Raw genomic sequence first — 25,264 nt, forward strand, 5'->3', positions numbered from 1 at the left:
TCGGTTGGGGTTCAAGAGTCTGAGTTGTTTGATTCGCATAATAATATAATATAGTAATATACTAAATTACTAATACTAATATTTTTTGTTTAATTTTTATGCATTTAAAGCCAACAACTTGTATGCCTCAACAACTCCTTCCCGCAACCACGAAGAAGAAAAAGACAGAATAGTAGTGGAAGAGGAAATAATAATAATAATAATAATAATAATAATAATAATAATAATAATAATAATAATAATAATAATAAGAAAGAGGAAGAGCTGAGAACTTTCAACTTTCAAAGTGATTGTGAAGGTGAAGGAAGAGATGGGGAATCGTTTTACTTGCATGACAAAGAAGGAGACGAAAGATGTTGGATCGAGAAGCAAGAGAATGGGCAGATCACAGAGGAAGCTGGTGGCAGAGGAAGACCTGCATCTACAGGCACTCTCCATGGCACTCCAACAGCATCAGTTGTCTCAGAGGTTCGAAGGTTCCATGTCAAGGAGAATCGGCTCCACGAGCTCCAGAAGGCGCAATCTCTCTGATTCTTTCTCCGCCAATAAACAGGTACAGGTACGCTACCACGCAATCTCTCTGATTCTTTCTCCGCCAATAAACAGGTACAGGTACGCTACCACACCGCGACACCTCTTTTTTCAATCAGTTCTTCACTGCCAAAAAGTGGCTTGTCATGATTAAGATCTTTGAGGAGCTCGTGGGTAGGAGGGAAAGGGGGAAAAATAGTTAATTGTTAGTGGTGGGAGCAACTTCACTCAACGGGACAAGCCATAGCCGAAAAGTATTAGAAAAGGTATCCAAGGGCAACTTTTTCCTTAATTTTTTTCTTTTATTTTTTTTTAAAAGGTGCATCTGGAAAAAGTACATGGCCAATTCACCGTGCTTTCAAAAGCAGATGCAATTTATTTACCAATATACGTACCCCACTTCTCTGCCCGCCTTGTGTAGGTTGAGTTGCCCAGTGCTGACTCCACCAAAGCCTTGTCACCGTCGTCTCCAAAACTCTATTTTATGCAATTTGCATCGCAATCATGTTGTTGCATATGTATGAAGCTGCATGTTTGGTTTGGGTATTGAAACCTTATAATCATGTAGATTTTGGCCATGCGTTTGGAGTTTCAAACGAAAACCATGACATTTGTAAGTTACCAATGCATTTTGACTTCCAATTATTCCAAAGCCTGATGAAAGAATGCAGGTAATTTTGCCTCATTTAGGAAAGTTTAGCATAGTTGTTTAAGGGGAGAATTAGGGCTGATTTTGTGTTTGGAACTAGATGGCATTCAACAGTTATACCATTAATACTGTCATTGGATAAACCAACTGAGGTGTTGGTGCTTAATTATGTTTGTTAATGCAGGTTGATTATGCTTGTTATTTAAATTTAAATTACGAAAAATTCCTCCTCAATAGAAATCTTAGGAGTTTCAATTTATGCATATGATTAAAATAATTCCTCCTTAATTTCTACTGCTCTCTTCCTTCCCATATCTTGCACAGGTTCCAGAGATTCTGGAGAACATTAAAATAAAGAAGTTTGTATTAATCCATGGAGAAGGTTTTGGAGCATGGTGTTGGTACAAGACTGTTGCCCTACTGGAAGAATCAGGCCTGCTTCCCGTTGCCTTAGATCTTACCGGTTCTGGAATTGATCTCACTGATGCTAACAGTGTCACAACATTGGCAGAATATTCAAAACCTTTAACTGATTATCTTGTGAACCTTCCGGATGATGAAAAGGTTTGAAACTGTGACATTGAAAATATTTTATCTTTGACACATCTCATTACCCTATGTTAATCTATATATTTAATGAAAATGGAAATCTTGCAGGTTATTCTTATTGGTCATAGCATTGGTGGTGCCTGCATTTCTTATGCATTGGAACATTATTCACAGAAGATTTCAAAAGCTATTTTCCTTTGTGCTACGATGGTGACTGATGGCCAAAGGCCTTTTGATGTTTTCGCTGACGAGGTACCTGGTTAATTTCTTTGTGATGATCAGTTGAACTTTTTAGGGTTCACTTATGGTGAATAGATCCTCCAATCAACCTTTGATTAATGATAACACATGCTAAAACATTTTTATATAATATGTAGTGTCCCAACTAAGCATTCCAACTACGTAACCATTCATTTGGCAATTATGTTTTTTATGTGGAGTATAAGTTGCCGACCATGCGGCACAAATAGTTCAGGAACCTTGGGTTGGAATAGATCACTTCTTAGAGGCTGATAATATAGAATGGTTTTCCTAAGGTCTTACATCTTTCCTTTTACTTCTGTCTTTGGGTAGTGCAACCTCAAATACCTTACTAGCTTATCATTGGGTTGCATTTTACTCTATCATCACAAATTTACAATGTCATGACTGTTTGTTTTCAATAACTCAGATTCTAGAATTTGATGTCTTAACTAATTTTCTGGCAAACTGTATGGTTTTCCCCCCTTTTTACCATCTTAAATACATAAATTTCTAGTGTTTTATTGCTCTAATGTGCCACATAGTGGTGTCACCGTCCATGACTATTGTAAAACGATGCTTTGAGACAACTTATGAAAATCTTAATGTTTTGATTAACCTTGTTTTGCATTTTACCATGAAGAACGTGTAATTTTTCTCACATGATCTACTCTGCAGCTTGGCTCCGCTGAACATTTTATGAAAGAATCCAAGTTTTTGATACATGGGAATGGTAAAGAAAAGCCCCCCACAGGATTTATGTTTGAGAAAGAGCAGATGAAAGGGTTATATTTTAACCAGTCCCCATCTAAGGTATGATGGATGCAACTCTATTTCTAACATTTTCCTCCTAGATTCTTTGGTTTCTATATAGTGGTGGTCTCTTCTGGTATAATTGTTTATGTTGCCTTTTCCTTTTTGTTTTTGTTTTGTTTTTTTTTCTTTTTCATTCTTTCTTAATTTGGAGAGGTTTATTCTTGAAACATTGCTCTGTGTAAGGGCCAGCAATACCTGATTGGATTAAGAATTCATCAACCTTCTGACATGCTGCAAACCCGTTCATTTTTTTTTTATTTCACCTCCAATTTATGTTTTATTAAGCCAAAGCTCTGAAATGTAGCTCATGCATTATTAACATCGACTTTCCTTTTGGATCAATGTGTTTGATGTGTGCTGGAGGGAGCAGTTTTTCTTTGACTGCTTTGAAGGGTTTGGATGAAATATGTATGGAGAATAAAGTCTAAAATTTTGTGGCACTATGTGGTGTTTGTAATTATGTGTTTTATTTGGGGGTTTTGCTAGGTAAACAATAACTTTTGTGAACAATAGGCTCTAGAATTGACCCAATAAAGTAAAAAAAACACTCTACTCTCAAATTATCCCCTAAACCCTAACATTAGGATAACCATCCACACACCTAATGAATTGAACATCCACCCATTATTAATTATGCATGAGTAAACCGAATCAAAATGAATAACCATCCAATTAAAAATAATGAACATAATCATTTGCATACTTATTGAATTGAACATCCGACATATTTATTGTTCACATTGTTTAGTACTCTCATTGTCTACCTATACTTTTCCTTTATTTGGTTGAAGTCCCTTGCCCCTAATTTCATCTTGGTTAAGAATATTTGCCTTTTGCCGTTCTTTATATTCTTACTTTTTATTATATTTCTTTTAATTAAAGTCATTTTAAATGTTAAAAGCATTTTTCTTAAATATAATTTTTGTAATTTGTGCTTATTGAAAGTCACTTTTATTTTGATTTTCCAAATATAGTTGTTACCAAAAGCTATCTTTAATATGCTAATTTAGTCATTTTGAAAAGACAAAACTTTACCAAAATAGGTTCTTGTTCTACAAAGCTTACATGGAAAAACTACAAGCACAGGATGACCTTGGAAAATATAAATATTTGAAAAATTAAAATACTCAACTATAAATTAGGTTTGTAACAATTTGAATTAGCTTTTTGCAAGTTACCATGAGTACATATTATTTCCTTATTGAGGGCTGGTTTGGCAATTTTTTTTTTAAAAATAATTTATTAAAGCTGACTTTGGAAAGATAGCCTTTTAAAAATGGTAATATTTATTTTAATAAATCAAACTAAAAATGACTTTTAATAAAGCACAAGTAATAAAAATCTGTTTTGGTAAAATAATTTTTAGAATTTAAATAAACCATGCTAGATATAAGTATAATGATAAATTTTGATAAGTACACGTTAACTTTAGAAAGCACCTCCTTATATGTTTTAAAAAACACTTTGAATTTTTAAACACTTATCAAACACAAAATGAAATGTTCACCTCTTCAAAAGGTTTTATCAAATTAAGCCTGAATCCATTAAATTTGAAACTAGGTATTTTTCAATTTCAGGATGTTGCTTTAGCCATGGTTTCCATGAGACCTAGCCCTCTTGGCCCTATCATGGAGAAGCTATCTTTATCGCCCAACAAATATGGTAGAGGCCACCGGTTTTACATTCAGACATTGGATGATCGTGCCCTTTCACCAGATGTTCAAGAGAAGCTGGTGAGGGAAAACCCACCTGAAGGAGTTTTCAAAATCAAAGGCAGTGACCACTGTCCTTTCTTCTCCAAGCCACAATCTCTGCACAAAATTTTGGTGGAAATAGCTCAAATTCCATAGGTTAATGGTGAACATGATTTGATGTATCTATCTTTGCATTATTAACGATTATAGTTGTATGTGTAGTACAGTGGAAGAAGCCTAATTGGGAGGAGTATTTCATTTTTACTTCTACATCATGAAATCTTAAATAGGAAGGGGCATGATTTAATTTCCTGACTTGTAAGTGACTTGTGTAAGCTTCGGGTATATTTCATTTGTTTTATTATTATTATTATTATTATTATTATTATTATTATTATTAGTGTATCAATAAATACTAATGTGTCTATAATTTATTTTTTTATTTATTAAATGTGTATAAAGTTAATAAAAGTGAAATTATTTAAAATGACATTAACTAAGGGTTGTAGAGTTCAAGTCTTAGAAATAGTAAAAGAAATTATATATTATATATAATAAGGAATATTTTAGCATCACATGACAGGTACATTGGATTTTTCTTCCTCCCTTTTCAAATATTTTTCAGGATTCAGTTAATATACTTGTTCTAAAAATACATAATAACATAATTGAATAAAGGCCTTTAAATTGTCTCTTTATTTAAGGATAAATTATTAAAATAGCATTCCAAAATTTATGGTACAACAATATTGAAATGTACGAACAATAGATAAAGTTCTAAAAAAATTTAGAATATGGTGAAAATAACTAAATAATACAGGAAAGTTTTCACGTGTGTCAGACCATTTTAGACCATTTTAATGGCATATTGCTATGCCATGAAGCAGAACCATTGAGATATATATAAAAAAAAGTTTAAAGGTATAGATGAATTGGCAAAATAATGTTATAGAATATGCAGAAGGATGGTGTAGTCAATTCTCTTTACCAATAGAAGCGTGAACTAAAATAAACTCTTTGACAATTACTTTGTTTGCACTTCAGGCTGTTTTTGTCGTTCTTCAAGTGCAAGCTAAATATTTATAGCTGATGAGATATCAGCTACAAGTGCAAGCTAATGGAAAGATTGGGCCATTTATTTTTGGTAAGTAGCGTTTCGGGTTATGGAGAATTTGAGAAAATAATAGGATCACCTTCCTTAAAGATCAGGCATAATACTGATAAGTTATAGGCTGAAGTTAAATAATTGACCGTTAGCAAAAGCTATTTTCTTTCGGTATAGTTTCTTCCCTTCATTCTTTTCTTCCATATGACCTTTAACAGGAGACCGGAAAATAATCCGGCCGACCACCAAACCACCGAACAGGAACGTGATCTCCTACAGCAAAGTATTAAAAAAGTGAGAAAGGGTGAGGAAGGATTTACTGGCACCTCCATCCTCACTCCAAGAGTTGAAGGCTGGATGCTGAAAGAATCGGAATCCGGTAGAAGATCATATGCTAATATGGTCCGAGGAGATAACTCAGAAGATGAGATCGAGCTGAGAGACTCTGAAGATGACGACATGTCGAGGAAAGAAGGCAGCCAACCTGAAGACATCCCTAAAACAGAAAATGAAGAAGCAACAGATAAACATAACAATACAAGCAAATCAGCAAAGTGGTGGACTTGGGGGAAGGCCTCTTCAACATCCTGATCAGTGAAGCGCGTTAACTATGAAGACCTTGGTGGAGGTCGTTAATAGTCAAACTGCTAGGAAGGAAAATAGGCTATGCAGCCATGAAGAGAAGATTGGAAGCCATTTGGGACAGATTTAGTGGTATTGACGTTATAGATTTGGGAAATGATTTCTATATCGTTAAATTTTTGGCCCAGGATGATCCCGACCATGCTCTACTAGATGGTCCTTAGAAGATATATGACCACTACTTGGCTATTAGGCTGTGGGAACCAAACTTTAGTCCTCTTCTTACAACCATAGACAAGATCACAGCGTGAGTTAGATTACTTGGACTCCCTATAGAGCTCTATAATGACCAAATTCTACAATGACCGAAAATAAAAAACTTAGCAGATGCGGTAATAAACAATTCAGATTTGAGCTCATGTGGTCTACACATCCTGAATATGATGGTTTGCTTCAACAACATTGAAAAAATGATAATAACCTCATCAACAACCTCAACAACATCAAAACAGAACTCAACACTTGGAATAAGGAAACTTTTGGTAACATCTTTAAAACGAAAAGAAGGATCATGAACAGATTGGTGGGCATCCAAAGACATCACTGCTATGGGAACAACCCTTTCTTAGAACAACTTGAAACATCCCTCCAAAAGGAGCTTAATGATATGTTGGACAAAGAAGATTTTTTTGGCTACAGAAATCCAGAAAACAATGGATTACGGAAGGGAACAGAAATATAAGGTTCTATCATACAAATACTATCATCAGAAGAAGGAAAAACAAAATTCTGAAACTTAGAGATCAGAAAGGCAAATGGATAGAAGAGGAGCAGCAACGGGAAAATCACATTATTGATTATTTTCACAATCTCTACAAAGAAGAGATAAATATAGCTCCTGTATATTCTCTAATAACTTCTTATCCTAATCTAGATCTCTCTACTTGCAAAAACTTGGAAGAAACTCCAACAGATGAGGAGATCAAAAGAGCCCTTTACAGCATAGGCTCACTCAAAGCCCCAGGAGAGGATGGGTTCCCTACTGTTTTTTTATAAAAACAACTGGGAGCTGTTGAGCAGAAAGACAAGTGACCATATAAAAGACTGCTGGAACAATCCAGAACATATCAAAGACTCCAACACCACCCTCTTGGCTCTTATCCCTAAGACTTATGATGAGTTTGGAAAACTCTTATTTAATTTAATGATGATCAAATATTATTAATATAATAAATTACAAAATTATTAACTTGATTTCTATTCATATATGCTAATTTAAATAATTTTGCTATGCAGATTTTGTGGTTAGACCGAAAAATTGGCTAGCCCAACATGAATTCATACTCAGCCTTGATATTAATTTATTGTGATTATAATGGCTGAAACTATGATGCTAATTGGGCCGAAAATAAAAGAAATATACAGCAAGCCCAATTTGATTAAAAATATTTAGCATTGATATAAAATTATTTTTCATCCTTATGGCTGAATATTTTTGTTATGAGAATGGGCCAGATTGGATTGTTTTTGCTACAAGATCCAATTATGATCTTTGCTAATAGACCAAGACTTGGTCCGAATTCATTAAGCAAAGAAAGCAAAGTTCTATGTTTCCAACGGATCCCGTCTCAATTTTGGTGGATTTCAAATTCAATTAAACTTGAAGTGACTTGCATTGAAAATATGAAAGAGAAAGAGAAAAGTGATCTGATGGCTTTAATGTAGCTTACATGCTACTACACAAAAGCTTGGAGAGTTGATCTTAATTAATTTATTTGTGAATAACACTCATTACTCATAGCTTTACTTTTTCTCCATTCTCTCTCTACTCTTTCTTCTTGTTTCGGTCATTACCCAGCATCCATGGAAGCTAAGCCTAGCCACCAAAAAGAAGAAAATGCAAGTAACAAGACCATCACAATGATGGCAAGAAAAAGAAAACAAAAAGTATGCTGTGGCTAAGATTCTCTTTCACTTATGGTAAGATTTTGTGAAGAGATCTTGGCTTCTCCATACCAAAAATGGATAAGGAAGATTTCGGCCAGCAAGGAGAAGATTTTTGGAATGGCTTGTCTCTACTTTTGAGTTCACTCATCACAGAAGGTAGCTAGGGTGGTTACGTGAGGGAGGAAGCAAAAGTGGAGCAGATGAAGCTATCATCATCATGAAGCATCAAGGGCCAGAAATTCATCTTGGAGAGCAAGCCAAGGATGAAGAGCTCGGAATGATGAAGATTGATGACCAAGGAAGGACTAGAGGTAATTGCATGTTGGGTTTTGCATGGGTTATCTCTTTTCTCTCTCTGGCCGAACCGATTTTGTTCATGAAGGAAGAAGAAGTTGGCTTGGTTTTTGGCCTTTGAAGCTTCCCTCTTCTATAAAAAGGGAGAACAACCACGGTTTGAAGTAAGGAGAAAGTGTGAGAGTGCGAGGAAAGCTACCTGAGCTAAGAGATTTCTCTTCTCCTTCAATGTATTCTGTTTTGTATTTTTCTGTTTAATTTTGTTATGTCTTGAGTCTCATGAAAAAAGGCAAACAGTGAGGTTTGTATGAAAAAGCCATAGAGCGAAAAAAGGCAGAGAGTGCAAAATTAAAAGAAAAAGCCATAGATGTCCTTAGAGTTCCTTTGTTCATCTATGTTGTGTTTCATGATTCTGTGGGAATCACCTTGTAAATTGGGTTAGCACTTTACAGTCTGTAATCAAGAAGATTATAGTGAAATTCCATCATTGTTGTGATGGAGACTGGATGTAGGCTGCACTGCACTTAGCAGCTGAACCAGGATATATCTGGGTGTAATTTTCTCTCTCTTCTACTCCATTTCTGTTTCTACTGCACAGGAGCTAAAACTGAAAAATATCTCATGCCAAGTGACGAGACAAAAACAAAAGTCTCGTGGCTAGGGACGAGACAAAAAGTTTAGGAGGTAAACACTATGGTCTTGTGGTGGTAGATGATTACTCTAGATTTAGTTGGGTACTTTTTCTTGCTCATAAGAATGACGCTTTCCATGCTTTCTCAACCCTTTGCAAGAAAATTCAAAATGAAAAAGATTTAAAAATTGTCCATTTAAGAAGTGATCACGGAAGAGAATTTGAAAATCAAGACTTTGAAAAATTCTGTGATGACTTTGGAATTGCTCATAATTTTTCATGCTCTAGAACCCCTCAACAAAATGGGGTGGTTGAGAGAAGGAATCGAAGCCTTCAAGAAATGACAAGCGCCATGCTTTGTGATAATGAGACTCCTGAATTCCTATGGGTTGAAGCTGTAAATACAGCATGTTACATTTTGAATAGAACAATTATTAGAAAAGGATTGAAGAAAACACCTTATGAGCTATGGAAAGGAACCCCTCCAAATCTTAAGTATTTTCATGTTTTTGGATGCAAATGCTTTGTACTTAACAATAAAGAAAACCTTGGAAAGTTTGATCCAAAATCCTATGAAGGAATGTTTGTTGGATATTCCACCACAAGCAAGGCCTATAGAGTTTATCTCAAAGAGCATAGAACCATAGAGGAATCCATACATGTTACTTTTTGTGATTCTAACTTATTTCCCAGTACTGTGATAGATAATGATTCAGATTGTGAAGAAGCTGGAATAAATAAAGAAAATCCCCAATCTGCTCAAAATGAAGAATCTGTCAGTCCAGTTTTGTCTCGTCAGATTGGAGGAGACATTTCCATTTTGTCTCCTGAGCAGGCACGAGAAACAGAAACAGTGAAAACACCAGAAGCTCATCAAAGCTCAACACCTGTCCGAAATCCTAGAGAATAGAAGTCCATGAGGGGTTATCCTCATGACTTCATCGTTGGTGATCCCTCTCAAGGTGTAACAACAAGATCCTACACCAAAAGGCAAACCGAACCAAGCAATTTTGCCCTCTTGTCACAAATGGAGCCCAACAATGTCAAACAAGCTCTTGAAGATCCATCATGGGTCAAAGCCATGCAAGAAGAGCTTGCTCAATTCGACAAGAATGAGGTTTGGACACTAGTACCCCATTCGAATGGTAAGAAAGTTACGGGTACTAAGTGGGTATTTAAAAATAAACTTGGTTAGGATGGACACGTTATTCGTAACAAGGCTAGATTAGTGGCCCAAGGTTACGATCAAGAAGAGGGAATAGATTTTGATGAGTCTTTTGCTCCGGTAGCTAGAATGGAAGCAATTAGATTGCTTCTTGCCTATGCTGCCCATAAAGGTTTCAAAATATTTCAAATGGATGTTAAATGTGCTTTCCTTAATGGCTTTATTGATAGAGAAGTGTATGTGGCACAACCCCCCGGTTTTGAAGATAAAGAGTTTCTAAATCATGTTTTCAAACTATCTAAGGCTCTTTATGGTCTTAGACAAGCTCCAAGAGCTTGGTATGAAAGGCTTAGTGCCTTCTTGTTGGAAAATCAATTTCAAAGGGGTACCACCGACACTACTTTATTTATTAAAGCATCTAATGATGATATACTCCTTGTTCAAGTTTATGTTGATGACATTGTATTTGGATCGGCCAATGTATCCTTGTGTGAAGAGTTTGGAAAACTCATGACTAGTGAGTTTGAGATGAGTTTAATGGGAGAGCTAACTTTCTTTCTTGGCCTCCAAATTAAACAAACTCCTAGTGGTACTTTTATTCACCAAGGAAAGTATGCAAAAGAACTTATCAAAAAGTTTGGCCTGGAAAATTCCAAATCAATGGGTACACCAATGCATCCTAACACAAAACTTGAAAAGGATTATGATGGCCAAGATGTGGATGAAACAAGGTATAGAGGAATGATAGGTTCACTTATGTACCTTACCTCCTCTAGACCGGATATTGTCCAAAGTGTGGTGTATGTTCAAGGTTTCAATCTCACCTAAAAGAATCCCATCTTTCGGCTGTTAAGCGCATCATTAGATACATTAAGGGGACTTATGATTATGGATTGTGGTATCCTAAATCTGATGACTTTTGTGCAGTAGGGTTTTGTGATGCAGATTATGTGGGAGATAGAGTGGATAGACGAAGCACATCCGGCATGTGTTGCTTCCTTGGAAGCTCACTCAACATGTGGTCAAGCAAAAAGCAAGCCACAGTGGCTTTATCCACAGCTGAAGCTGAATACATTTCCGCATCTACATGTTGCTCTCAATTGATTTGGTTAAAAATACAGTTGGAAGATTACAAATTAAAGATCAATAGTATACCCTTATTTTGTGATAATATGAGTGCTATAAACATTTCAAAAAATCCTGTTCTGCACTCAAGAACTAAGCACATTGAGATCAAATATCATTTTATTAGAGAACATGTGCAAAAGGGTACTATTGATATTCAATTTGTAAAATCTGAAGACCAACTTGCTGACATTTTTACAAAACCCCTCTGTGAAGACATATTTTGTTCATTAAGAAAAAGCTTGGGAATGATTGACTTTGCTTCTGTTGATATTTTGTGAATTTTGATTCTGCTCAGTTTTATCTTGTAGGAATGATAAAAATCAGAATGTGTTGAAGGGCTTTGAACAAGGAGGAGGCTGCGCAGAATTTAATTTTCATGGGCCCTACCAAATCTCTTTGATCCCACCATGACAGTTTTGTTAGTTCCTCATTTTTGAAAATTACAATCTCTTGGTTGTCTCATCAAATCTAAATTGGAAGAGGATAATGTCAAATCAAATCTTTTCTTTCAACTAATCCCTTGATTCAAAGAAACTACCTTTTTCAGTTTTGTTTCAAAAAAATGGAACCCCCTTTGGTTAATAACCGCGCCCTCTTGATGGCCATTAACTCCCTCCACTCTCTCTTTCCAATCAGCATTTAATGTCCCTCTAACCTCCCTCCACTCACCTCACCCTTCGGCCTTCTCTTCAACTTCCATCACCATTCATCTTTTTCAGATCATGAAAAAGAAAACGGCCTTGAGAAGAAGTAACCGAACCATTCTCCCAAAAAGTCCACCATTTTCTTCACCCTAAACTCACACCCATATACACTTCCACTCCACATGCATCTGAAAAAAGCTCTCAGAAGACAAAAAGTTTCATGTTACATGACACCAGAGAACCTGCCAACTTAGAATCACTGGATTTCAAGAACAAACATCATAAACCTCACTCACACTATGATCCCTCTTGGTTCTATTCTTGTACCTTCTACGAATTTCACAAGGAGGTACTAGCCAAACGTCATCTTTGCTCATCCTATTTGGTGAATCTTGACTCTCTGGCTGCTAAAGGGATCAATTTTACTCTTCTGTTCGATGCCCTGAAGTGGACTCCACTGCTCCACATTCATAAACTGGTTTACCCGGGGCTGGTCCGGGAATTCTATGTGAACATGCGCCTAATAGATGGCTCAATCCATTCCTATGTCAAACGTGTTTACATGACTCTCAACCCTCAGACCATAAGCGCTGCTCTAGGGTACCCGGATGAAGGATCAAAAGTATACATGGCTGATAGATGGGATGACTAGGTTGGAGTCACTCATCAAACTGTTCTGCAACACATTTGTGCAAACTTGTCTGGCTTAGATGGATCAGTTCCCACTCATAAAGCTCTTGGCCCTGAGAACTCACTGCTACACCGCATCATCACACACATCCTGACACCACAAAGTGGTTCTCACCACAGAGTAACGCTTTCTGACTCCATTGTTCTCTTTGCTCTTGTTACCTCTTCTCCAATTTTCTTTGCTTATCTTATGATTCGTCACATGTGGGAGTCTGTTAGAAGTACTAAAAAGGCTAATCTCCCTTATGGAATGTTCCTCACTAGTATCTTCGAGTACTTTAAAGTTGATTTAACTAATGAGGCTGTTGAGAACAAGGTTTCACAGATCAAAGGAGGAGGAGCTTCTGGTAAGAAAAGCAAGCGCTCAATGCCTTCTAAGCCGTCTCTCAGCGACCTTGAGAGTCGCCCTGCTGAACCATCTAAAGTGACTGAATCCATCAAAGAAGTCCTTAATGAATTTCTCAACATGTCCAAGTTAATGTTTCAATCACACAAGGCTGCCCGAAAGTTAGCATATGAAAATGAAAAATCTTGGCAGAAATGTCAAGAACGGGTGGGCTTGATGATTCAAAGCTTTGAAAATGAGATGGGAACAAAGAACAAGGAAGAAGATTCTGGCTCGGAGTACAACCTCTCTGATGATTAAACTTCTATTTAATGTTTGATATTGGCACACTTAGGCTCAATTTGATACTATGTTTTAATTACTGTTAGTACTATGAATCTGTGATACTCTGTAGACACTTTTGGAAATATTTTGGACATTATGCTTGCTATATCATATTCTTTTTGCAGGTACCCCTTGATGCCAAAAGGGGGAGGAATGTGAAAATTGAAACAGGAAAAACAGGGGAGACAGAGGATGAAATTCTCTTTTTGAGAGTTCATGATCACCCTTGTTAAAAGGATACACTTGATGCTTGATAATGCATAATTTATCATGTGATTGCTGATGTTGCTTGATGTTTATCTTGATAAAATGCTTGATTGATTATAATTGTGATACATTTATTTTTCCCATATGGCTGCCTGGTTGTTAATATGCATGTGTGGAAGCAATTGATTCATCTTGATGAATAAGTTTTGGATTAGGAACATACATCTGGTTCATCTTGGTAAACATGCTTGCTGAATACTTTATTTTTGGCAGTTCCTTTTAAGCATTGGGTATGAATATAAATGTTGAAAATTGTTGTGATCATGTCATGATTAAAAATAGGGGTAAGTACGATTTTGGTCCCTTAAGTTTAGTGCTAGAATCGAATTCGTCCCTCTTGTTAATTTGGGTTTAAAGTCGTCCTTAACGTTTTTTTCCGTATTAAAATCGTCCTTTTTAATTTTTTGGACAAAAATACCCTCACCACTACCAACATAATTACTTCCTCCACCACCACCACCAACACCAACACCACCGCCACAACCTCCACCACCACCAACGCCGCCGCCGTCCCCCTCCCCGCTTTCCCCCTCCCCCTCCCCCTCCCCCTCCCCCTGTCCCCTTCCCCCTCCCCCTCCCCCTCCCTGCCTCCCTGCACCCCCACCCCCACCCCCACCCCCGCCCCGCGTTCCCTCCCCCTCCCCCTCCCCGTTTTCCCTTCCCCGCACCCCCACCGCCACCCCACCCCCACCCCGCGTCACCCTCCCTCGCCGTCTTCCCTTCCCAGCACTCCCACCCCACCCCGCGTCCCCTCCCCCTCCCCGTTTTCCCTTCCCAGCACCCCCACCCCACCCCGCGTCACCTCCCCCTCCACGTTTTTCCTTCCCTGCACCCACACTCTCACCACGCGGCCCCACCCCTTCCCCGTCTCCCCTTCCCCCCACCCTCCACCTCCACCTCCACCACCACCAAAGAAGCAGAAACAAAGCAGAAAATCAACAAATCCAATACAAATTTAACACAAGCAAAAACAGAAAGCAACAAATCAACAAAGAAGAAGAAGAAGGTGATGGTGGTGCGGTGCGGTGCCGGAGGGCGGCAAGGCGGCGGCAGGACGGCGGCTTCCCTTCCCCCTTCATCGTCATCATCATCAGAGTTCTGGAGGAGGAGGAGGCGACGACGAGGTCACGGCGGCGATGACGGAGGCTCCCCGGCGCCGTCCCCCTCCCCTCCCCTCCCCTCCCCTCCACCTTCATTTCGTAACCCTTTTCTTCTCCCACCCCCAACGCGTTTTTATGGGTTTTTTTTATTTTATAATTTTTATTATTAAAATAGGATAGGGGTAGTTTAGGAATAAAATAAAAAATTTTATTGAAAAGGACGATTTTAATACGAAAAAAACATTAAGGACGACTTTAATGGCAAAATAACAAAAGGGACGAATTCGATTTTGGCACTAAACTTAAGGGACCAAAATCGTACTTACCCCTTAAAAATATTTTCTTACCATATGTATGTTGCTCTGATTTGATTAGGAAATATTTTAAAACAGCAATTTACTCTCAAATTTTTCTGTTATGAGATTGAGCAGAAAATCATATTATTGATATCAAATGAGTTTTGACTATCATACAAATCTGCTCATAAATCAAGCCATTCAACATTTAACATTGAATATGTTGAATAACATTGTTGCCTTAGGCTTGATAAAATTGTTACAGGTTGGAGCTTCCCTTGGTAAAATAGCATATATTAAGGGGGAGCCATGTGACAATTAGAAAGGGGGAGAAATTAAAATATTCAAAGGGAGTATTCTATACTTCAATCTTTAATTTCTTTTCATTTCAATTTTAATAATGTTTGTCATCAAGGGGGAGATTGATGAGTTTGGAAAACTCTTATTTAATTTAATGATGATCGAACATTATTAATATAATAAATTGTAAAATTATTAACTTGATTTCTATTCATATATGCTAATTTAAATAATTTTGCTATGCAGATTTTGTGATTGGACCGAAAAATTGGCTAGCCCAACATGAATCCATACTCAACCTTGATATTAATTTATTGTGATTATAATGGCTGAAACTATGATGCTAATTGGGCCGAAAATAAAAAAAATATACAGCAAGCCCAATTTGATTAAAAACATTCAGCATTGATATAAAATTATTTTTCATCCTTATGGCTGAATATTTTTGTTATGAGAATGGGCCAGATTGGATTGTTTTTGCTACAAGACCCAATTATGATCTTTGCTAATAGACCAAGACTTGGTCCGAATTCATTAAGCAAAGAAAGCAAAGTTCTATGTTTCCAACAGATCCCACCTCAATTTTGGTGGATTTCAAATTCAATTAAACTTGAAGTGACTTGCATTGGAAATATGAAAGAGAAAGAGAAAAGTGATCTGATGGCTTTAATGTAGCTTACACGCTACTACACAAAAGCATGGGGAGTTGATCTTAATTAATTTATTTGTGAATAACACTCATTACTCATAGCTTTATTTTTTCTCCATTCTCTCTCTACTCTTTCTTCTTGTTTCGGTCATTACCCAGCATCCATGGAAGCTAAGCCTAGCCACCGAAAAGAAGAAAATGCAAGCAACAAGACCATCACAATGATGGCAAGAAAAAGGAAACAAAAAATATGCTGTGGCTAAGATTCTCTTTCACTTATGGTAAGATTTTGTGAAGAGATCTTGGCTTCTCCATACCAAAAATAGATAAGAAAGATTTCGGCCAGCAAGGAGAAGATCTTTGGAATGGCTTGTCTCTGCTTTTGAGTTCACTCATCACAGAAGGTAGCTAGGGTGGTTACGTGAGGGAGGAAGCAAAAGTGGAGCAGATGAAGCTATCTTATCATGAAGCATCAAGGGCCAGAAATTTATCTTGGAGAGCAAGCCAAGGATGAAGAACTCGGATTGATGAAGATTGATGACCAAGGAAGGACTAGAGGTAATTGCATATTGGGTTTTGCATGGGTTATCTCTTTTCTCTCTCTGGCTGAACCGGTTTTGTTCATGAAGGAAGAAGAAGTTGGCTTGGTTTTTAGCTTCAAAGGTGGAGGCTTCCCTCTTCTATAAAAAGGCAGAACAGCCACGGTTTGAAGTAAGGAGAAAGTGTGAGAGTGCGAGGCACAGTGTTCTCAGAGCTACCTGAGCTAACAGATTTCTCTTCTCCTTCAATGTATTCTGTTTTGTATTTTTCTGTTTAATTTTGTCATGTCTTGTGTCTCATGGAAAAAGGCAAACAGTGAGATTTGTATGAAAAAGCCATAGAGCGAAAAAAGGCAGATAGTACAAAATTAAAAGAAAAAACCATAGATGTCCTTAGAGTTCCTTTGTTCATCTATATTGTGTTTCATGATTCTGTGGGAATCCCCTTGTAAGTTGGGTTGGCACTTTACAGTCTGTAATCAAGAAGATTATAGTGAAATTCTATCATTGTTGTGATAGAGACTGGATGTAAGCTGCACTGCAGTTAGCAGCTGAACCAGGATATATCTGGGTGTAATTTTCTCTCTCTTCTACTCCATTTCTGTTTCTGCTGCACAGGAGCTAAAACTGAAAAATATCTCGTGCCAAGTGACGAGACAAAAACAAAAGTCTCGTGGCTAGGGACGAGACAAAAATAAAAAAAGTCTCCTCAAAGACCAACAAGTGTAACTAAGCAAAAAGGGGCTAAGATTCAACCCCCATTCTCTTAGCCACTGAAACTATCAATTTCAAAATCCGGAGTTTGTTGCCCAATTCAGGCCCATAGCCCTTTCCAATGTGAGATACAAAATCTTGACAAAAATCCTTGTAAAGAGATTGAAGCCCCTTCTTAATAAAAGGATATCTCCGCACCAATCCAGTTTCATACCAGGCAGGAACATCCAGGATAACATCCTTATAGCCAAAAAAATTATGCATTCCCTGAAAAGGATTAAAGGAAAGAGAGGATATATGGCAATAAAGATTGACTTTGAAAAAGCCTACGACAAGATTAACTGGAAATTTATTCAGAGAAGGCTGAGTGACTTCAAGCTCCCTACCAAGATCGGCAACATCATAATGCAAGGGGTACAATCGGTCAACTTTAATATCCTGTGGAATGGTAATAAAACCAGAGATTTCAAACCCGGTAGGGGAGTGAGGCAGGGAGATCCAATATTCCCCTATCTCTTTGTGATTTGCATGGACTATCTATCACAGAACATTGAACAATAAGTGGAGGAGGAAAACTAGAGTCCTATAAGGGTGGGGAGGAATGGCCCCAAAATTTCGCACCTCATGTTCGCAGACGACCTCTTGCTATTTGCGGAAGCTTCTGTCAGCCAGATTACTATAACTAAAGAAGTATTGGTGAACTTTCATGCCAGTGCAGGGATAAAAGTCAACAAGGACAAATCCACCATAGTATTCTCCAAGAACGCAGCAACCCACATCAGACAGGAAATTACTAGTAGAACTGATTTCAAGGAAAATAACACTTTGGAAAGATATCTGGGGGCTATGATAAACAACAACAGGAAAGGCAAGGAGAATTTCAAAACTGTCATCGATAGAGTCCATAGTAAGTTAAAAGGTTGGAAGAGCAAGTGCTTATCCCTTGCGGGAAGGATCACCTTAGACCCAATCAGCCATCAGTCCCAGTGTAAACTTTGAGATGCAAAACAGAAGGGTGTCTAAAGTAATATGCGAAGAAATTGAGAAGCTGCAAAGAGGATTTATTTGGGGAGAAACTGAAACTCAAAGAAAATCTACGCTGATGAATAAATAAAAGTTGAAGATAGTATTTTGCAACAAAGTTAAAAAATTACAGGTGGCGGTGATAGTGGTAGAAAGTTATGGTAGCGACAGCGTTAATATCGGTGGTAGATGATGGTAGAGAACTAATAAAGATAAAATGGACATTTGAATTAAGGGAAGTTCTATGGTGTTTACCAACATAGTCATCATATCATGCGGTCTGTATGTGTCGCTGTGGGGATGTGACACGTGTTTGTGGAGACTGGTCAAAGGTGCTTTGTTGATGCGGTAACGGTAAGGGAGCTCATCGTGATTCTGTTTTCCGTTTGGCCTAAATGTATTAATTAACGTAACTGAAGTGTTTATATTAAGTAGTAATATGGGCTAGTCCAATGAGGTGTTATTGGGCCATGGGAGTTTTGGGCTGAGGTAGTTGGATTTTTTGGCACTTTGAATTTTAATACTAGTTTAGTCTAGTAGTGTTGTCATAAAAAATAATGATAATAACTTTCTGGTTCAAAGGTTCAAAGCACCTGTGATGTAGACTTATTGAAATCCTAAATCATCCTGTTTGCTAAAAATTTTAAACTCCGACGTGATAACTAAATATCCTAATTATGTAAGCTCATTTAAATCATAAACTTTAGTCTAATGCATAATGCATGATTTATTCTGCACGTATATCACGGTATATGCTACTTTATATGATACAACTATATGTATCAATAATTTATCAAAAATTTATTATCCTAAAAAAAAATTACAGTGAATCATGACTTAATGCCCTTTACACATTTGTCCTATAAATCTTTTTTCTTTGTAAACATTATAGAAAGGAATAAATTAAGAATTTAAATTAATATTTTTTTAAAAAAAATACTTGAAATTTTTGACACAATAAGAAAATTTTTTTTCTATATTCTTATACCAAAACATGTTTGATGGATAAAAATATTTTTTTTGTATGAAATATCTAAACATAAAATATTTTTATTTTTTCATGAAAAAATAAAAAAAACCTAAATTTGTTTGTTGTTATTTTTTAGTAAATGATCTGTACTTTTTGAAATATTTTTAGGTTTTTTTAAAGTAAAATTTGAAACAATTGTCTTTTTGATATACATAAATGTAAAATTAAATTACAAATAATTACGTTTTACGTTATTTTTAAATTTTTTTGACAGCCTTAATAGTTAGAAAAGGTCATTTTCTTATTGTTATATAAAAAAAATAAAAAATAATTAAAATTTGGTATCTGGAGAGAACATGGTAAAACATGAAATAAATTTAGTTAAAAAGATTATAATTTTATTTTATTTGAATCAACTTAATTTTTAAATGAGCTAAGTTATTCTTGTTGAGTTAACATATTTTTATTATAAATTTATCACATATTCATGCATAATATATTTGTACTCCTCTTTTTTTGTTATTATTATTATTATTAATAATAATTAAAAGGTACTCTCTATTTGACATATTATAATACACGTTATGCATGTTGACTAAATTAAAAAATTATTTTCATTATTTTTATGCCAATACTACTAGACTAAACTAGTATTAAAATTCAAAGTGTCAAAAAATCCAACTACTTGAGCCCAAAACCCCCTATGGCCCAATAACAGGTACTGAACTAACCCATATTACTACTTAATATAAACACTTTAGTTACGTACTTATGTTAATTAATACATTTAGGCCAAACGAAAAATGGAACCACGATAAGCTCCTTTACCGTTTTCGCATCCACAAAGCGCCTTTGACCAATCTCCACAAACATGTGTCACATCCCCACAGCGATACATACAGACCGCATGACATGATGATTATGTTGGTAAGCACCATAGAACTTTCCTTGAATTAAATTGTGTTTTGTACACTGTTACCAAACATGTTAAAAAAATTATGTCTATTTATATCCATATCTTTAGTATAATTGTGTTTGTGTCCATCCATTCTAAAAATAGTAACCAAACAGAGCATGATTGTATCATGTATTAGTCACTATTACATTTGATTTTTTTCATCTTTTATTATTGCATTTCAGGGATTATTTTGTAATTCCACTAATAGCTATAAGACAAAATATAAACGTACTATTGGACCGTATGTGACAAAGCAGTGTGCCAATAAAATTGGCTGGTATAGGTGAAAACTTTCCAATAATATATATTCTCAATAAAATTTAGAGAAAAGGACAAATAGGTTCCTGACCTTTTTTCTCGTGGACATTTTTATCCCTGACTATTGAAAAATACTTTGGGAAAAAGATAAATAGGTCCCTGACTTTTTAAGTTTTTGACAAATTCATTCCTGACAAAATTTAAATACAAAAAAGTCCCTGACTTTAACAAACGGAGGACAATTTAGTCCTTCCGTCTATTTCCCTCTCACACATCAAACAGAACTGGCTGAGGTGGCTATAACGGTGTCCAGGTGTCCGTTACGGTGCCACACTGGAAGGAAAAAAAGATCGAAGAACAAATAGGTCCTTACTGATCAAAACGACGTCGTTTTGATAAGGTAACCCTAATGAGATTTAAACTGGGTTTTTGAAGTAACATACACAGCACCTGTTCAGATTTGTTCATGGTGGTGTTGCTTAAATTGATGGCCAGTGATGGAAGCTCATCAATCAAGAGACAACGCGGAGGTGTTGGCAGACGACAGGAAGGCTCTTCTGTAAATGCAGCTCCATGTTCAGTTCAAGCTGGGGATGAGAAAGATTGCATCGCTCCAAAATGCTTCTGCGGGATGTATGCGATATTTTACATGTCGAAGACAAATACTAACCCAAACAAACTATTCTTCGGATGCCCATTCTTCAAGGTAAGCTCACAATTTTTCATGTATATGGATGAAGTTGAGAGTTTTTTTTTATCCCAACATATTTTCATACTATCTGAATTGATTTAGGTGAAACAACCATATTGTAAATTCTTTGTGTGGGTTGATGACCATATTGGAAGAATTGGGTGCATGGAGCCAACAAAGGAATTGGGTGACAATCAGAGCTTAAATGTTGAAGAACATTTTGGGAAGATAGAATTGGAGAACAGAATGGCTGATCTAGAGCAAAGGATAAATTACCTAGAGAACAAGAAAAGCAGTAACTTCTGGGTCATAGTTCTAAGCTTGATTGTTGTAGTTGTTGGTCTTTGTTTATTTAGGGTATGAAAAATATGAAAAAAATGTGGATTGTAATGAATTATATCTGTTAACTATTTTAGCTAATATAAATGAAAGAAAGAAGATTTTAATTATCCATATCTTGTTGGCTTGAAATAGATATAGAATGCGTGTAACATACATGTTTACTTTCAAGAGATGAACCTAAGTCAGAAACAAGCCATATATAATTCATTCAATCAACAATAATTCATTCATTCAACCTAAACCATAATATAGGAATATTGTCATACCACAACATAATAACATCTAGGATAAGTAACTGTAGTAGGTATATCAGCCCTCGGATTCCAAAATACTAATTCATAAGCAACTAAATTGGCTAAAAGAAAGTTTGCCAATATGTATTACAACCAAGTATTGCAGCAAAAAACTAATTTTTGTTTCCAAAATAAGTCAGGAACAAGCTTGTCACTTTGTCTGGTTCTTGAAGCCTGAATTTGGTATAAACTTGAATAGTCCTGTTGTGGCAGAAGTTGTTGCTGCCAGTGTCTCCTTTGATACTCCTCCACTAGATGTTGTTGTCACACTTGTTGAAGTTGGTGGAGCAACTTGAGTCTGAGTTGTAGTTGGTGCAGGTGGCCTTTTGATTGGTTGCTTTGGCCTAAATTTAGCTGGTATTTTGGAATGAGTATATTTTGTTGTCTTGATTGGTGCTTGGCTGAATGGTGCTGCATGTGAAGAAGTGTCCTGGGCTTGTTCAGCTGGAGCTGCCTGTTGTGTATTCTGGCCAGCCTACAACATTTATAATGAAGACACATAAATCCTTTAACACTTATAATGAAGACACATAAATCCTTTATCTTTTATAATGAAGACACATAAATCCTCACGTGCTTTGTTACCTCAGGCTCTGGAGCAGATTGGGATAATGGAAGTTCCACTAGTGCCTGACTACTTGAGTTCTGGTGCTTTGGTTTCCTGGTTTTAGGCTTCCAGTTAGGATTAGATGGTGCTCCCTTGCACGTCTTGTAGTTGTGACCCTTCTCGCCGCACTTGCTACATGTTATGCGAAACGTTTTTCTTACCTTGTCCCCTTGGATCAAATCCTCTATTGGATCCTTCTTTCTTTTATGCGCCTTTGGCCTACCAATCGGCCTCTTGATGGGTGGAGGATTTGGCTTGATATAACCTGTTCTATGCCAATATTCTTCACTGGGAACTGGTTGGATTGAGTGTGCATAAGTCAGATGGATGGACTCCATGCAAAGCCATTTGTGCACATAATCTTCTGGCTTGTCATGCTTCTTCCTAATAGCAGCAATCGCATGAACACAAGGCATTCCTATAATTCCACAATCACATTAATAATCTAGAATACATTACTCAGCAAAACAAGTTTTTAATCAAAGGGTAAGTAAGTCAACCTGTTAGTTGCCACATATTGCATGAACAAGTATGCTTCATCAAATCAACATCAACTCTTGATGTTTTTCGACTCACTTCAAACCGCTTCCTCTCGTTGTCACCTGTCCATTCTGCATTCCATCTGTTGCTGGGCCTAATCAATCGGCCAAGTCTTTTCTGCTGTACGGGAGCAAGCTTTCCAGGATATGCTGATAGTAGAGTGATATGCTTCGTCATTCTCCTCATGACATAACAGCGCAACTCTTCACACATTGTAAGAATGAGTTTCATTCTGTACTTTCCTATTTTGGCATTCCAGGATTCACACATATTATTTGTCAAAGAATCAACCTTGGGGCCATGGTTAAGGTAAGCCTTCACCCACACCCGAGGATCAAATCTTGTAAGATACTCCCATGCCTCTTCATTAATCTTCTTAAGCTTTTCCATAGTCTCAACAAACTCAGGAGGGGTTGAACAACTTGCACACTCCCAAACCACATCTCTGACTTGCAGATCCTTAAATCGGTTGATGAAGTTTTTCCACATATGCATCACACAATTACGATGTAGTGCCTCGGGCATCACCTCTTTCATTGCTTCAAGAAGACCCTGAAAGTAGCAGAATATCATTTCAAAATGAACAAAAAAGCATTAAAAGTGTAGCATAATACACAGAATGTTGAAGAATAAACACCAAAAAAGAAAAAATACACAAACTTTAAAGGCATATCAGCACCTGAAAATTTTTTGACAGCAACCCCTACCTTGGCTAATGACAGTAAAAGCTTGTTCATTAATTTAAAAACCTTTTAACACATTAGTAAAAGCAATTCACATACATACATATGAAGACAGCTCCTCAATCCAAATTAAAGATCAGCACCAAGTATGTAATTAGTTGTAGCTAAAAATCTAGTGTAAGTCTCACTAACTCAAATTTATAAATTTTTGAAAAATTAAATCAAAGGCGTAAATAAACTAATGTTAATACACAAATCAATATTGGGTTCAATTGCAGGGAAAGTTCCTTATGAATAAACTAATGTTAATACACAAATCAATATTGGGTTCAACGCCACCAGATTTTGGGTTTCAAAATATTTCCAGTCAATCACATTAATTTACATTAGCATTATGGATGATTTTCTGTATATGTTTCAAGAACTTAAAGAGTGGCTAATGTTAATAAACTAATGATTTTGCAGGATGCATCTTTTGGGATTAAATCAAATGCGTAAATAAACTAATGTTAATACACAAATGCTAACTAAGATTGACTAATGCTGACTAACCTTGGCTAATGCTAACTAATGCTAACTTATGTTAACTAATCTTAACTAATGCTAACTAATGTTAACTAATATGATAAAACTTAAAGATTGCAATTTAGCAAAAAAAATTTAGAAATAGAACAACCCTCAATTTTTGCATAATTTTATAAACCAAAAGCCTCATAATAAAAACATAATGAACTAGAGTTCAGAACATAAGCATAAACAAATATATTACTAACCTTTTGTTGATCTGACATAAAGTTTCATCCGTGCACACTTGCATTCCCAAGATCTTCTTGTAAGAGAGTTAAAAACCATTTCCATGACTCCTTTGTTTCTGATCCGACAACAGCATAAGCAATGGTATAGAAATGATTATTGGAATCTTGGGCAATCGCTGAAAGTAACTGTCCACCAAAGTACCCTTTAAGAAAGCATCCATCCAAATATATTAGAGGTCTACACCCACTCTTGAAGCCTTTTTTGCATGCATCCAGGCATATATATATATATCTTATCAAATACTGGTGGGGATTGTGGAATTGGTATCACTTCTAAGAGTGCAGTAGATCCAGGGTTGCTGCGTAAGAGTTCGAATTGATAATCCCTCAGCTTTCCATATTGCTCACTCTCGCTTCCGACAATTCTGTCTCTTGCCTCCTTTAATGCCCTGTAAACCATCTTATCATGAGGATGTATCCCATACTCATCTTTCAGAAAATCACTAGCCTCCTTCCTAGTCATCTGAAGATGGATAGCTAGCCTTTTTTCAATTTTGTTGCTCAGCCAGTGTTGGTCAGCAGCACTACTCCCCATGTCCCTTGCACATGTATGCTCAGATTTAAAAGTTTTAACCTGGAAGCACCTAAGAGAATTATTGTAGGATACATGTACAACCCATGGACATTCTTCTCCTTTGCAGCCCACCCGAACCCTTTCTTTATCATTTTTAATCCATTGAAGCTGCCTACCCTCAGATATGAACAAGTCCTTCACCACTTCTTTAAAATCATCAAGAGTTGCAAACTTGGTGCCTACTTCAAAGTGGCCTTCTCCAAATCCATACTCATCATTGAACTCTGGCTAGTGTTGCTTCTTAGCTTCTTCATCAGAGGAAACAGGGGTATGCAAATCCTCTGAATGGTATTCATAGTCATACTCTGAA

General features: G+C 36.6%; 2 protein-coding genes across 3 annotated transcripts; one reads left to right on the forward strand and one right to left on the reverse strand.

The window, feature by feature from the left end:
• Positions 1 to 247: 247 nt before the first annotated feature.
• LOC130982990 (putative methylesterase 12, chloroplastic) lies at positions 248 to 4,876 on the forward strand. 2 transcript variants are annotated; one of them, XM_057907148.1, is made up of 5 exons: positions 248 to 559; positions 1,505 to 1,744; positions 1,838 to 1,981; positions 2,648 to 2,782; positions 4,363 to 4,876. In XM_057907148.1, the coding sequence occupies exons 1-5, from the start codon at positions 311 to 313 to the stop codon at positions 4,633 to 4,635; spliced, it is 1,041 nt and encodes a 346-aa protein (XP_057763131.1). In that variant the 5' UTR covers positions 248 to 310; the 3' UTR covers positions 4,636 to 4,876. The 2 variants fall into 2 exon arrangements, with proteins under 2 accessions (XP_057763131.1, XP_057763132.1); XM_057907149.1 differs by having other exon boundaries at positions 248 to 553.
• A 17,010-nt stretch (positions 4,877 to 21,886) lies between these two features.
• LOC130981606 (uncharacterized) lies at positions 21,887 to 24,915 on the reverse strand. The gene is made up of 5 exons (XM_057905182.1): positions 24,625 to 24,915; positions 24,375 to 24,506; positions 22,843 to 23,434; positions 22,321 to 22,760; positions 21,887 to 22,210 (listed from the first exon to the last, which is right to left on the reverse strand). The coding sequence occupies exons 1-5, from the start codon at positions 24,913 to 24,915 to the stop codon at positions 21,887 to 21,889; spliced, it is 1,779 nt and encodes a 592-aa protein (XP_057761165.1).
• Positions 24,916 to 25,264: the final 349 nt, after the last annotated feature.

This window comes from Arachis stenosperma, chromosome 5 (genome assembly GCF_014773155.1).
Source record: "Arachis stenosperma cultivar V10309 chromosome 5, arast.V10309.gnm1.PFL2, whole genome shotgun sequence".
Classification (NCBI taxonomy): Eukaryota; Viridiplantae; Streptophyta; class Magnoliopsida; order Fabales; family Fabaceae; genus Arachis; species Arachis stenosperma.

Coding starts and splice junctions, on each gene's coding strand:
- LOC130982990 (XM_057907148.1), top strand. CDS start 311: ATGGGGAATCGTTTTACTTGCATGACAAAGAAGGAGACGAAAGATGTT. Junction 1,745..1,837: donor ACCTTCCGGATGATGAAAAG/GTTTGAAACTGT, acceptor GAAATCTTGCAG/GTTATTCTTATTGGTCATAG. Junction 2,783..4,362: donor TTAACCAGTCCCCATCTAAG/GTATGATGGATG, acceptor TTTCAATTTCAG/GATGTTGCTTTAGCCATGGT.
- LOC130981606 (XM_057905182.1), bottom strand. CDS start 24,915: ATGGGGAGTAGTGCTGCTGACCAACACTGGCTGAGCAACAAAATTGAA. Junction 24,507..24,624: donor CAATTCCACAATCCCCACCA/GTATTTGATAAG, acceptor TTTGGTGGACAG/TTACTTTCAGCGATTGCCCA. Junction 22,761..22,842: donor CAATATGTGGCAACTAACAG/GTTGACTTACTT, acceptor GTGGAATTATAG/GAATGCCTTGTGTTCATGCG.